General features: G+C 34.4%; 1 protein-coding gene across 21 annotated transcripts; it reads left to right on the forward strand.

The window, feature by feature from the left end:
* The first annotated feature begins 1,306 nt into the window (after window positions 1-1,306).
* On the forward strand, window positions 1,307-14,945 carry LOC18439853 (NAD(P)-binding Rossmann-fold superfamily protein). 21 transcript variants are annotated; one of them, XM_088862925.1, is made up of 15 exons: window positions 1,506-1,619; window positions 2,967-3,073; window positions 3,190-3,334; window positions 4,481-4,621; window positions 7,862-8,066; window positions 10,602-10,650; window positions 10,800-10,817; window positions 11,467-11,582; window positions 11,689-11,802; window positions 12,110-12,160; window positions 12,573-12,661; window positions 12,749-12,809; window positions 13,806-13,883; window positions 14,042-14,152; window positions 14,629-14,945. In XM_088862925.1, exons 6-15 carry the CDS (start codon window positions 10,620-10,622, stop codon window positions 14,755-14,757), a joined length of 798 nt encoding a protein of 265 aa, XP_088719051.1. In that variant the 5' UTR covers window positions 1,506-1,619; window positions 2,967-3,073; window positions 3,190-3,334; window positions 4,481-4,621; window positions 7,862-8,066; window positions 10,602-10,619; the 3' UTR covers window positions 14,758-14,945. The 21 variants fall into 21 exon arrangements, 15 of the variants coding, with proteins under 15 accessions (XP_088719046.1, XP_088719049.1, XP_020526460.1 ...); XM_088862926.1 differs by having other exon boundaries at window positions 1,564-1,676; XM_020670801.2 differs by lacking the exon at window positions 7,862-8,066 and having other exon boundaries at window positions 1,402-1,619.
* Window positions 14,946-15,076: the final 131 nt, after the last annotated feature.

The following is a 15,076-nucleotide window of genomic DNA, read 5'->3' on the forward strand; positions in this document are numbered from 1 at the left end:
AGGTGATGCCCTGAACAATCAAATAAGGCGCACCTCAAAAATTCATTATAAGAGGTTGATTGATGCTAAAAAAATCTTCAAATAGATCATTTCGACTTTAAGATATATGGATATGAGAAAAAATGAATTTTAAATATTGAAGATACTACATCTTATGAATTATCAATTTTCAAAATTTTCAAGTGTTTATAGATTTGTTCGATCTATATTATTTTTAAAGCTTTAAATTTTATAATTAGAGATGAAAATAAATTTTCAGGCCATCACAAAGATTTTCAATATTAAAATATCTTTGGACACCATTTCAAACTGCACCTTACTTTGATTGTTTAGGACCTCAACCTTGTACAAACTACACCCTAAGTTTTTTGTATGCGGTTATCCTTCCATCACCCTCCAATACTTTTTTTTTGGGACAATGATGATCCACATTGCTAACATGAGCATATATGTGTCATGTTAGTTTCTTAAAGCCCAATCATACATATCAGAATCAATCCGAATTGCATTGCCAATCCACCTGATCTAGATCACTGATCCACCCGATCGAGTTTTTAAATTGCATTGTCCCAGCCAAAACTAGTTTTAAGGCTGATCAAAAGAGAATTAGGTGTTGATTCCATCCCAAGGAGCAAGTGCTCAGGATTGGGTTTGAGTGGTTAGCTGCTGATGTTCTAGTTCGATTTCTACTAGAATTAAAAAACTCGACTCCTACAAGAAATAAAAAAAAAAAGTATTGGGCTTGGGTCGAGGACAAATGTGATAAAATATGGCGTATCATGGTGCCATCATGGTCTCAGATGCGAAAATTCAAGCATTCCGGTAGTCACTCCATAAAAAATACTGAATGTCGAGTCTCTCGTATATATGAAAATGACAAATACACCTTTATGCTAATTTGCTATGGATATGGTGAAAAGGACAAGCTTTCTATGTCTCTCCTACAACATAAAATTTATATACTTCTTTTTATCAACCGTCTATTATAAATGGAGGATTAAGATTGTTCCAAGTACAATGTCATGTCTCTACACCATTTTATTTTTAATTTTTTTTATAAACTAATTTGATACTAAATTCTGTACGTTCAATTATCAATTAAACTCGCAATAAAAAAAATATTGTCAATAAAATAAAATGATCAAAATACTTTTGAAAGTTTAACAAGTATTTTGGTTATTATTATACTTTATCAAAACATTATTTCTAACATTTGTTATAGGTGCGTTCAATGAAAAGATGGCACGTTCCAAATTTTATGCCGATACAATCTGTATATATAAAAAAACTAAAAATAAAATACTTTGACACGTCGGATTTCAAGATTGGTGAAATCAAAATTGAACGGCTGGATGACAGGGAAAGCGTGTATATATAAAAAAACTAAAAATAAAATACTTTGACCCGTCGGATTTCAAGATTGGTGAAATCAAAATTGAACGGCTGGATGACAGGGGAAGCGTAGATCTTCCGTGCTACAGGCGAAGTACAGACACCTTTCCCAGGTGAAAATACCATTCCTGCTGTTTTATTGTTTTTATCAGGTGAAAATACAATAACTTCGGTAGTGCAAAGTTAAACCAGCTTAGCTCTGTCCAGTCTCTACAAATCTCACGAAGGTAAAAGGGTGCTGGATCTCTCCTGATCTACATTGATTCAGTTTGAGTACTGTGGAAGTATATTTGTTTGAATCTGATATATCTATCTTTAGTACTAACCCATCTAATGAGCATGAAAGTTTCTCTTTATTTGTCTCTCCTCTGTTCTAGATTTAAGCTTCGGATTTAATTTTCTTGATTCTTGAACCCAATTTAGGTTTTCAGTTGCCAGTGCCCTTGAAAATGAAATACTACCCAGTTTAGGTTTCGGATCTAATGGGCTCTGGGCACGGTTTTGGCCCTTGTAATTTCAATAAAAGAAATGAAAATGAAATGCTACCACATTTTTTAAAGGAGAAACGATATTTCTCATACGTTTATACTTCGAACCACATTTTGTATGAATGTACTTGAGTGTTTTTCTTTAGCTAATATAAGTAGTTTTGCTTTCTTTTCCAAAAAATTCAAGGAATAATTTACTTTATAAACATATATTAGGAAATGGGTTACTGGTTTTCCATTGATTTCCAAGGACAAGGATTTAGCATGGAGATGAAAGAGACCCATGCCCACTTCTTAGGTGTATACATGGGCCCAGTTACTTGTTAGTCTATTCTTATTTGTTGAAAAACTACAAGCACCTCTGGGAGATTGAAAGAATCAGCATAAAAGTGATTTGGGACATGTTGAATTTACTTGTGACTTGTTATATCCAAATTCCAGAGTGTAGCATCATTTAATTACTGTGGGTGCATGTTGATCCTTATTTACCTGAATAATAACTCACAGAACTTGTGCACGAGTGAATCAGAATGAAACAGATTTTGGAATCTGAAAGCATTTAAATATGCCACCTTTTATCCCAACTTTAGCATCGGTTAAGAGAATTACCTCTATGATTAAACTTCAGATTCTACCTTGTTTATAATTATTATGGGGGAAAAGCTATAATTATTATGGGGGAAATAGATCTTTCAGATTTTTCTGCTAACAAACAGCATTTGATTTGGTGGGAAATAACTTGGAATGTGAGTGAAATTATATTGCGGTACTGATTCCCTTATGATCAGTATTGATAAACTATATTTGAGTTTTTGTAAGTTTCATTTTAATCGCAACATCTAAATCTTCATAGCAAACAAATAAAGCCTATAAAATCTCTTGTTGGCTGTGTTTAAAAATCTAGCCGAACATTTTCAATCTTTAATGGGGACCAATGTTACTCTTACTTTCATCGTTGCATATGTTTCCACTAGATCAAGGATCTATCGTGATTCCAAAAAGAGTATTGTGGCTTTATTTTTTTTAATTTTTTTTTTTGAAAACTTATTCCATAATCTATTGGTTTATGACATGTGGTACTCGAAGGGACATCCACAATCTGTTCCCAGTGATGGATGGTGGAAATTATGAATAGGACAGTCCCAGTGGCTCCCACTAAGCTTAACATTATTGCCTGTTGGTGCACATTTGAAGTAACGCACACCATACTCCATTCAATAACTGTACACTTTCTTTTCTGGTGGTGGTGGTGGATGATTTTGTCTGACATTTATTTTTCGCTTCTATGGTAACGGTACATGGCATGCAGGGGTGCAATGACATCAGTTGAAGAGAAAATGTTGCCTCATATTGCACTACTTGGTGGTGGCATATTTGTTCGTTCACAATACATTCCTAGGCTAAAAGAGATATCTCAAACTGTGGTTCTCAGAGTGATTTGGAGCCGAAGCGAGGTATGCATGTCATTTAAATATTGGATCTAAGGTTACTGTTTCACAGGTATTCGATTTTTCGCTGTCCTTGTTTTATAATGTGTCAATTGGGTCTATAGTTGGATGGAAGATATTCTTGTGTTAAGAATCTGCCTTTATTGACCAAAAAAAAGAAAAAAAAGAAGAATTCTTGTGTTAATTAATCACTTCGTACTTATCAGCTAATTATATCATGTGGGTAGCAAGTTCACTAAAAAGTTGGAAACTATAGTATGGACAATACTTCAGCAAGAAAAACAAGCAGTTAATGTTGGACCCCTTTATCTGCGACTCTTATTATTTTGTTTATTTAATCGGTAAGTCTGTTGTTTATCATGAATAGATTATAACAATGGAACAACCTTATGAAATTTCATTTCTACAGAGAAACATGCTATAGTCTGATGGAAAGATTTAAAACTATCCCACATTTATGATAATTGACACACTATTTCTGAAAAGTAGAATTCATCCACGCCATAATGGAATGCATTGTCATATGTAGAAACTTCATAGGGGGTCAAACTTATTAAGACAATGAAATTAGTGCCTTGAACAACCTTCTTAAGATAAACTGCCTTGAATTGCATTTTGTTTCTCTAGGCTTGTGACATTTATTTTGATCATAAGACTTCACTACATGAATAGTTCATGCAATGCTATTATTGGTGGATTAGTAAAAGCAGACTTTTAGATAATAGATAGTTAAACGCCCCATCTTTGAATTTGAATTTCTGGGCATCTTATGTTTGTATATCACGTGCCAATGCCAGATTTCTTCTTGGATGGATCAGTTGTAGTTTGATAGTATATGTTAGACACTGCACAATATTGGTCCACCTCCACTGTTTGTCCTCAATGATGGGTGGATGGATAAGATGATCTGTTCCTCTGCTTAAACTTTCCATTACCCGTCAAATGGAGGAACAGATCATCTCCACCATCTGTCATTGAGAATAAATGGTGGATATGGGACTACACTATATAGACTAGCATCATAGACAGTGTACAAAATACTTTACCCAACTTTTCTTTATGTAATTAACAGAAAGGAATAAATTTTTTTTTGGTTTATTCTTTTATTTTTCTATTCTAATCATATGTTTCTCTTTCATTCATCTCTGTTAGGAATCTGCAAAAGCTGCGGCAGAACTTGCCCATGAATTCTCACCAAATGTAGAATATAAATGGGGAGATGCAGGCCTCAATGATATCATTCAAGATAGTTCGATACATGGAGTTCTAATTGTTCTCACAGCTCAAGTTCAGGTTTGGACATCTGAAACTGAAGCAATTTCCTTAATACACCTTCTGCACTTAAATCATATACATACAAAATACTATGAGTATGGTGTAATTTGCTATGCTAGGACTATAGTTGGGGTTTTCTCCAAAATAGACTGTGGTGAGGAGAGAGTGGGAATGTACCAAAATAGGACATGACCTCAATGGGCTATAGTTTTGAATTATGCCCAGGATTGCATTCTAAACAAAACTATAGCGTCTGTTAATCTGGGTAGCACTCACAATTAAATTATTTATTTATCAAATATTGTATAGTTTCTTTCCGTACGTGTAGATTCTGGCTTCTACAGTTTTACCACATGAGGTAATCAACACAATAACGATAGCAATATTGTCTAAACAACATTAAGTTAAATTAAATTAAAAAACAATATTTTGTATTAAGTATGCACTATTATTATTGTCATTTATTGGAAATATATTTAAATATAAGTAGATATGAACATAAATAGATATTTTTCAATGGGGTACATCATTATGGATTGGATTGAGCTATCCTTAATTCTCTCATATCTTGAGCCTTTCCTGGATCAACAGTAAGGGTTGGTTGACTTTTACCGCCGCTACGGTGTAGCCAAAGAATCCTACGCAATCCTAGAGCATTCTATACATATCGCAAAGGGGGTCCTCACCTCTTTCTATCTTTCTATGTAGATCGTGTACAAAGTATAGGTCGTCCTTGTCCCCTTTCTTACAACAAAGGGTGTTCATTTTGATTAATGAAAAGCAGACCCTCCAAGACGCTCTAACTAGTATTGAGAAATAGAACCATCTGATTTGATTCGTTCTCACTAGCCATGGGATGATCATCTTAGGGCGATCTTTTTGTCGATGGATGCTCTTATTATATTTGTAGTCTCTGAAGGATGAGAACTAACTATGTAGCGCCTACATCGATAATTCAAGTATTGTATGCATCATTAGTCCGATCCCTTGTAGGAACTACCTATAATAACGAGCTTGCAAAATAGATCTGTTATCATAAAGAGATTCGTAATTCTTGGCCTTGCTTCACCTTAATTGTTATTTGAACAAAGTGATCAACTTTTCTTTGGTAAAAGTTATGTCTTGGTCCGAGTGGCAAATGCAAATGAATCGACGAGGGGACCAAGGACCATGAAAAAACCTAATAGATTGTCTCACTCAGGATCATGGAAGCAACAAAGTGGGTATAGAGGGATGCTGGAGTAGAGACAAATGTGTAAAAGAAACAATGTACTGAAAATGAAGATTCATTCCAAAATCAGAAGAGCGATTACGTTGCTAAAATAAAGGGAACGGTTTTTATCAGCTGTAGTAAAGAAAGAGACTTCATAGGAGCCAAGATATGAAGAAATGGATATGGCCTATATGTTGGATTGATATTATTCTGGTTACAGCAAAATCATTCTATTAGATCGAATAGGTAATCAAGTACCTTGTGTCAGAATTGAGAAAGTCTATGGCTCGAATCTTGAGTATTCTCTTGTTTATCACCACTTCCTACACGATCTTGACTCGATACCCAAGAGGAAAAAAGCCTTCCCCATATCCAAAATCTCAAACTGAGATGCAAGTCTAAGTCTTTTTTATCATGTTCTTGTTATGTTCCGGATTGTAATCCCTAATGAAGAATATAGTTCCATGAGCAAAGGACCCTGTCATGATGAAGCCTGCGATGTATTGGTGATGAGTATATAATGCGGCTGGAGTAGTAAAGTCTTATGCTATGAATGCATAAGGAGGTAAAGAATACATGTGTTGTTTACCTCTCGGTCTTTTATATAATAAGTATGAGAGGGTATCGGTAATTTAGGCACAAAAAATGACATGACATGACTTGGCACGGAGGAGGGGTCCCTAGCCTTATAATACCATATGGCAGGTGGGCTGTTCCTTTTGTTTTGCTGACCCAGGCTGCTCTGTCGTCGTCAGATTTTTTGTTGTCTCCATGCTCGATTTGATGTATCTACTTATAGTCTTTTTACCCCTACTCGGTTGTTCCATAGCAGGTGCTTTCGGACAAGGATTTGAATTAGCTCCTCCTGATCATATTTCTCTCGAGATGAAAGAAAAGATAGGTAATTTATCTTTCTAGAATTTTCGCCCCCACTAAAAAAGATATTGTTGTAATCGGTCCTGTTCCTGGTCAGAAATATAATGAAATTATCTTTCCAATCCTTTCCCCGGATCTACTTGCTTTAGGTTTGGTGCATTTCATGTGACAGGTTTATATGTTCCTAGAATATGGGTGTCTGATCCTTATGGACTAAGAAAAGTACAATCTGTAAATCTTCAGCTTGGGGTCTTGAGATGTTAGTGGGCTGGCTGCTGTGCTGGACGAGCAGCAGGAAAAAACTGTCTTCCCCTTATGTAGATTCTATCAGTCTTGTTTCATAAGGGCCCCTTCCCTGGACAAAGTCAGGGAAAACCTCTGAAATGATTTTAATATTGGACCTTGGACATATAATAGTTCTGAATCTCTTTAGAAATAATATCTTTTGTCTTATGGTAACCTGTTCCAGTCCCTTTGTAGAGACGTTGGGGTGGGCTGACACTAAGATGGAATAGACATGCTAATATACCCAATATACTGGCTGCGATATGATGAAAAGTTGTTGTGCTAAAGGGCATCCATTTTCTTGCTTGTCTTCGCTGACTCAAAAGCAAGAAGCAATGGTTAGCACGAAAGCCGTTGCTACTTTTAAATTATATTGTTAATTATTGACAAGGGACTCGTTGTGCTCTATTTTGCCACCTCAAACCTCTCCCTTCTTTTAATGTAAAAACATGATGAATACTCCTTGTTTAAATGTAATAATTTGATCTTAGTCGAAAGAAGAACATAACCACTGGATATTCTATCTTTTTTCCTGGCTCGTTTATCCGCTTCTCACTTTTGCGCTGCTTTATTATGGATTTGTGTTTTGTGATAAATTATTATGACATGATATAGACTTACTAATGTTTTCTGGGGCTTGTGAACTAAGCAGGCTTAAGTAATATTTTTTAATAAAGAAATGCACTTGCTCTGTAATGCGAGGCATTTTAGGACTATGGTGGTTTCCACATTTTACAAGCACAATGGAAGAAATATTTTCTAAAGCAAGAGTTAACTTTGTATCAACACTAGGCCTGACAAATCATATGAGGGCATGAAATGAGTGTAGGCCGCCTAATGTTGATGTCATCCCTAGCTTATGCGATATTTTTGCCATTATGCAGGATGAAAGCTACTAGTGCCCAAAAATGTTAGGGAATCTAGAGCGAAGACATTATTTCTCCAAAAAATGCATAAAGGTTTACAAGCTCTTGGTTGTGCACGTACCTAAGTACATACATGAGGATGCATGCAAGCACGTTTGCCTATGTGGACGTACCTCTATATGTGGGTGTTTGTGTGAACGCATAAATATGTCTATATGTGCAGGTACATATACATGCATATAAGCATGTTGGATGTGTGTGTGTGTGTGCATGGATGAGCGCATCATATCTGTATATCTATACTGAATATATCTATGCCTGTACACATTTGAGCAATGAACTATGATAAAATGGAAGAGACTTGAACCAATGTGACTTGGTAGAGGGGTTTGACTACTACAAGAATCTCTATCCTCCATGCAATCAAGCCACAAGCGTTATAGCTGAAACATGAAGTGCTACATCTTGAAACTGCTATCCATGCTTTCTAAACCCAAACATTAACCTACAAAGTTAATTTTCTTGTTGCAAGCATAACCATATATACTTAAAGTTTTATAGTATATGAATCATATATAGAGCATAAAATACCTACAGAATGAGGTATATCCCATTTCTTATCCTTTTCTATGCAAGAATGACTCTCTCTCTCTCTCTCTCTCTCTCTCTCTCTCTATATATATATATATATATATATATATATATATATATATATATATATATATATATATAGTATGCCCACTAGTTGACTGCTACAGTAAACGTCAATGGCCCAGATTGAATCTGGGCCGATCTGACGGTCACGACCTCTTTTCGTGTTTGAATTTTAATTTTTTTTTCTATAAATCCAAATCACTTGAAAATTTAGGTGTATATTATTCTCATCAAGGCGTATCTAATAAAAATATAAAAAAAATAATCCGTAAAAAATAGACAAAAATACCTTTGAAACTTTATAGGGGTATTTTGGTCAATATTTTTCATGTAAAATATTTTTTTTTATATTTTTTTGAAGATTCACCTATTTTTAATACACACATGCTCCAAATTTCAAATCAATCCGATTTCTAGAAAAAAAATTAAAATTCAAACACTACAGGACGTTCAGGATCGTCAGATTGGCCTAGATTCATTCTAGGCCGTTGGCATTTACTGTAGCAGTACGTATATATATATATATATATATATATATATATATATATATATATATATATATATATATATATATATATATATATATATATATATATATATATATATATTTATAACAATAGCTAGGCAGCTATAATGAATAGTAATATAGGTGGAATTCCAGCCGTCAGATCTTCATCGAGTGGTTCAAAATACATATCACTATTTTAATTTTAATTTTTTTCTATAAATCTAATTAAGATGAAATTTTGGGTGTATAGACCTAACGCTATTGCGCACCATATAAAACTATAAAAAATTATTTTCAATAATTTTTTTTGATAAATTTAACATTGAATTAAGAGGGAGAAGGGAGACAAGGGTTCAAGGAGAGAGCCCACCCGGGCCTCTGAACCAAAAAAGGGAGACAGGTCAATAATTTAAAATTACCAAATTACCTCCATCATTTTTCAGGGGAATTTCGGTCATTTTATAGTTTGGGAACTATTTTTTATATATTTTTTAATTGTGCACCTTATTTTTTAGTACACACGTCAAAAATTTCATTATGATCCGATTTCTAAAAAAAAATATTAAAATTCATATAGTGATATGCATTTTTCATTATAGCTGCCCAATTATTGTAAGGTTTACTCATATATAATATATATATATATATATATGGGTGTGATTTCTATAAGGTTGCAACCGTAAACAATCCAATTAAGATGCACCTCCAAATTTGATCATAATATGTAATTTTGGTGTAAAGCAATATTAGGATTATCTTAAAATCTATTTTAATCTCTAATTATAAAATTTGAAACTCCAAAAATGGATAAAATAAAGTAGGTTTATAAACATATGAAAATATTGAAAATGAATGGTTTAGATAATGTGTTGCAAGATGCACTATTTCTGTGACCCAAAATCTTTTTGTTTTCATATTTCCTACATCTCGATGCCGAGATGATCAATTAAAGGGTTTTTCAACATTAAAGCAACTTTTTCCGATGGATTTTTTAGGTGCATCCGTAATTCTACATTTTAAGATTGCAACCTTATATAAACTTTTTCCTATATATAGGAAAACTCTTTCCAACGCCTATACGCAAAAATGAATAGTGATTCTCCTACCCTCATCACAATCCAAGCTTCATCGTAAGGTCACAGTTATCCGGTAGTGTTTCAATTTTCATTCTTTTTCTACAAATCCAAATTACATGAAATTTGGAGCATGTGTATATCTTAGTGTAGTGCATCTAATAAAAATATGAAAAAAAAAAATCGTAAAATACAATTTGACCAAAATACCCCCAAAAATTTATGGGGTATTTTGATCAATTTATATTTTACGAATTATTTTTTTCATATTTTTATAAGATGCGCTTCACTAAGATGTACATAGGCTCCAAATTTCAGATCATTCCGACTAATAACAAAATAAAATAAAAATTGAAATACTACTGGACAACTGTGACCGTGCGATGAAGTTTGGATGGTGATGAGGGTAGGCGAAATTACTGTTCATTTTTGCCTATAGGCGTTTTGTAGTATCGTCCATATATATATATGTATGTATGTATTACAATACCAACTTAACACATGCATACTTCTAAATGTTCAGGTGGACATTTCACTAAGAATGCTGAGGGCAGGGAAGCATGTTCTACAAGGTGTGTGTTTTACTTACCTAGAATCTTCGAAAGGAAATAAGCATTGAACAACAAGAATAGGTTTGTATTACCGTCAGTAATGGATATTGCGAGATTGCTGGCTAATCTCTCTCTTCCTTGTCCTACATGTTAATGGGGTCATTCTAAAGAGAAACCAGCAGCAAGTTGTAAGTTACGCTTCTCTATTAACTTATTTTCTCAAATTTGGTTTTAGTTTTTGTCTTATTATTAATGCCGTAGTAGAATTACTTTGCAAACTCCAGAGAAGCGGCATGTGTGAAACAAAAAATTGAACTTGCAAGTTTCTTTTTCTTTTTCTAGTGTCATTTTTGTGCTGGTGGTGAATATGGTGTTATGTGTCTTAGTTGCAATTTTGTAACCATGGAATTTATATTGGATTAACTTTGACTTACCTCAGTATTCTCAAATGTTATGAATGAGTTTTTTCCCCATATCCTTTTGAAGTAATGGACACTTGTTTAATTTGTCATTCTGCAACTGTGCTACTTTAACTATCATATAGTTATCATTCAATTTGTAGAATCTTTTCGTTTCTTATTTATTCCCATCACTATTAAGAGCTTTGGATTTCTCTCATTGCGAGTCTCTTATAATTTTTAACTGTGATGAAATCTTAATTCCAGTCATATGAACTCTTGGGTATATTGTCTTACCATCCTATGCTTGTGAAATTTATTGGTTCCATTCCCATTAAGCCATATTTACTGATTACATGAATGATGATTTGTATGATTTATAAGATTATTACAATCAATTTGATCACTTTCTTGATCAGTCTAAGACATAATTTTGCAGCTCTGAGCGAAGCAGAAAATGCAATGTTGTTTTACCATTCTTTGCATGCCAATTTCCCTCATCGACCAATTTGGGCTGTTGCAGAGAATTATCGATTCGAGCCTGCTTTTGTGGAGGTTATGGCTAACTGATCCTGTTTACATTTACACTTATATTGCATACAACATTAAATGTACTCTACCGGTTCCAAACTTTTCTTGAATAACTTATAAATACTTGCAGTCACAAAGATTAGCAAAAGAAGTTGGTGACATGATGAGTGTGCAAGTCATTGTTGAGTCATCAATGAATAGCTCCAATCCCTATTTCTCAAGCTCATGGAGACGGAACTTTGCTGTAAGTTAGTAGCAAATGGTACATTAACGGTTGTTCTAAATGATTATTTTCAAGTATTAGTGCATGGTTTGTGAAAATGCTTTCATTTGCTTCGATTTATTTTCATTTTCTTCAAATTAGTCATCAAGGAATTCCTTTATTGCTCTAGTGGTGTTATGTTGCATTTGAATAGAGTTGGAAGCGAGCAGCATTAGAACTACATTTAAAGCTTCAAAGAAAACTTGGCAAAATAGAGCACAACGAGTCACTTGTGTACCAGGGTCACTGCAAATGAAAGACTGATTGTAAATATCTTTGAATCTTTCAGGGAGGTTTCATACTGGATATGGGGGTACATTTTGTTGCAGGATTGAGAATGGTAATCTCTTTTTTTTTTGGAACTGTTTACTATGACAATGGTAAATGTTTTAGTTGGTCCATTGCCATCATACAAGGCGATTTAGCACTTACTCTCAATTTTTTAAATGGGTATTACATTTTATTATGGTGAAAACAATATCGCTACAGTTTAAAGGTGGAAAGGTGTACTAAACTCAATGGACTACAAAACATTGTCTATTGGGGTCACCATAGTCAAATGATAAATGGTGTTCATCTCTGTCCACCATTTCATTGGAGAATGATGCACTGCTGGATTGGTGTATTTCTTCTCTCCTATGTTTCTTTGTACCTCTCAGTTGTGAATATACCCTCTATCATCTATACAGACCTAATGTTCTACTAGATAACATCTACACTAATTGTATTATAATTCTTGTTTCTTGAAACAGATTGTTGGATATGAGGTGACATCGATCTCTGCTATTTCTCGCCATGTTGATACCAGTCTGCCTCCGCCAGATAACGTTTGTGCGGTATTGTATGTTTCTAATTGTTAGAAGTACTTAATAAACGAAATATTTGAGGCTCTCGGATGTTCGGAGCTGATAATATTCTTTGTTATTAGTCAGCTAGAAAATGGCTGTGGCGGAGTGCTCGTGTTGTCTGTTTCCACGAGATCACCCAAGGTAATTAGTTACTTATATCTTTCATGACAATATGACGTGTCTCATAGTGGTATTCGTTGTCTTAAGCAAATCTTTGTCGAAATAAATCAATGTCATATTCTCAAATATTGTCCAGTGGGCAAACGAGACTGTAGTGACGATTACTTTTCTATATAAAGAGTTAGTAGTTCTGGGAATTTGAAGATTTCTCATCACTTACCAGTATATGGGGACACTTAATGAAATCATGTAATCAGCATCAAATTCAGAGTGGTTTAATTTGTTTAGAATTTTATCTTTTAGTGTAGGTGTGATACTAGTATATAGTATGTTAAATGGCTGCATTTATGGGGGATTCTGTGTCTTCTTCTAAACTTCAATAGAACACTCTAATTAGAATGTGTTCTTTCAGTAGGTAAACTGGATTGAAAACCATAATCTGAAGGTGGCTACAATGATCCTTCCAATTGAAATGTAGGCTAGCAACCTATATAATTAGAAACATCACAAACAAGATACCTTTTATAATTAGTCTTTGATATCATTGGCATAACATTTCTTTATGGCGCCATTATTGGTAGATCTGAAATACCTTAACAGCTACAACAATGATTAATTTCCAACAATAATGTCTTAATAGTTTTCTATTGATGAAGTTGATACTTTTTCATTTTACATTTTCTTGTAAGAAACAATATGCCGTTAGCCATGAGGCATCCAAGGAAGGACTGGGAGGGACTCGGGCCAGACCCTTTCAAATTGGAGCCCTAGACCTATTTTTAAAAACTGCTATAATCTAATGGACTGAAAAACCACAGTGCTGTTAGTCATCACTTTTCCTGAAATACTGAATGGTCATGGAAAGAGTGGGGCTGACCAGAAAAAAGAAATTGCCACAATAGTGTTCCTATGTTTCCATCGCCTTCAATGATCTACAGTTTTCCCAAAATTCATTTGATTGTAGTATACTTTCTCTGAGGTTTGGTGCCTTGCTTCTCAATTGCCATGTGATTGCAGATATCTTGGCGAGTTGTTGGCTCAAAGGGATCTGTTGAAACTGAACGTGGAATCAGAAATGGGCAGCATGGTTACACAGTAAGGCCAAATCAAATGCCACTTTGGTATATTCTCCTGTAATTATAAGCTTGAATTGAATAGAAGGGAATCCATTAAGAAATTATTGTATACTGTTCTTTTGCATGAAAAGTGGTGGGTGCTATGAAGTGTTTACTTTACTAACCATTTAATGGCAGGTAACATACAGCCCTGCCGGTGAACCGCCTCAATGTTCATTTTATCCATTTTGTGGAGTAAATGAAGAATTGAAAGCTTTTGTCCAAGACATTTCACAGGCAAACCTTAAGGTATGAAGTCTCTAATTGTATGTTAGTGATAATGGATACAATGCACATACCTTTCTCTTCTGCCCATTACATTCTTTTTCGACTTTTTCTTCTTCTGTTTAGTCATTTAATTGTAAAATTTTGTAGTGCATTTCATTTTTTCGACCTAAGTCTATTAATACTCACTTGTGGTATAGGCTGTCCATTGAACACCGCAGAGGAGAGGAAAGAACTAAAAATTGTTTTGCAAGGTCCAACAAACATAGGGTTCCAGTTGGTGCATACCATGTTTTCATGCAATCTCTGATTCTAAAGTTATAGGGCTTGTACTAGAAATCTGACCACCCTATGTGCATGTTAGAATGTCCCCTATTTAATTTATTTATGTATATAATTTTGGGGTTCTATTCCACCAAAATTGGTTTCCTTGTTTTGTACTGTGGAAGTTTTATTTGCTGAGAAATTACAAGTGAATTTTTATTTACTGCCTTGTGTAGGATGGTGAAGCATATGAACCAGACCCTCGTGGTACGTATTTAGAGGGGGCTCGGGATGTTGCACTTGTTGAGGCAATGCTTGAATCCGGTTTGAAGAATGGAGAGCTGTTCCATGTCAAAAAGCTATAAATACTGACCTTTGGCTCACCTATTTTCAAGAGGATCATATTTAGATAATAAAGAGGAAAAAGAAAGGAAAAATATGTGATATTGCCTTTATATGAGTAGCCATTGTGATTTAGGGACTGGGATTTTACCAAGGATATTGCATTGACAAATTAGAGATTTATTGAAGAAAGTCTGTTGGTTAATCCTTCTACTAGGACTCGAAATATAACACCAAGTGCAGTTTCGAACATAGAATATATCAAAATATTCACCATCATATGTTCAAAACCATCATAGAATGAAAAGAGCATGGCATTTGACCCATGTGCCAATGCTGGAG

This window comes from Amborella trichopoda, chromosome 3 (genome assembly GCF_054954075.1).
Source record: "Amborella trichopoda isolate Santa Cruz 75 chromosome 3, AtrichopodaSantaCruz75HAP2 v2.0, whole genome shotgun sequence".
Taxonomy (NCBI): Eukaryota; Viridiplantae; Streptophyta; class Magnoliopsida; order Amborellales; family Amborellaceae; genus Amborella; species Amborella trichopoda.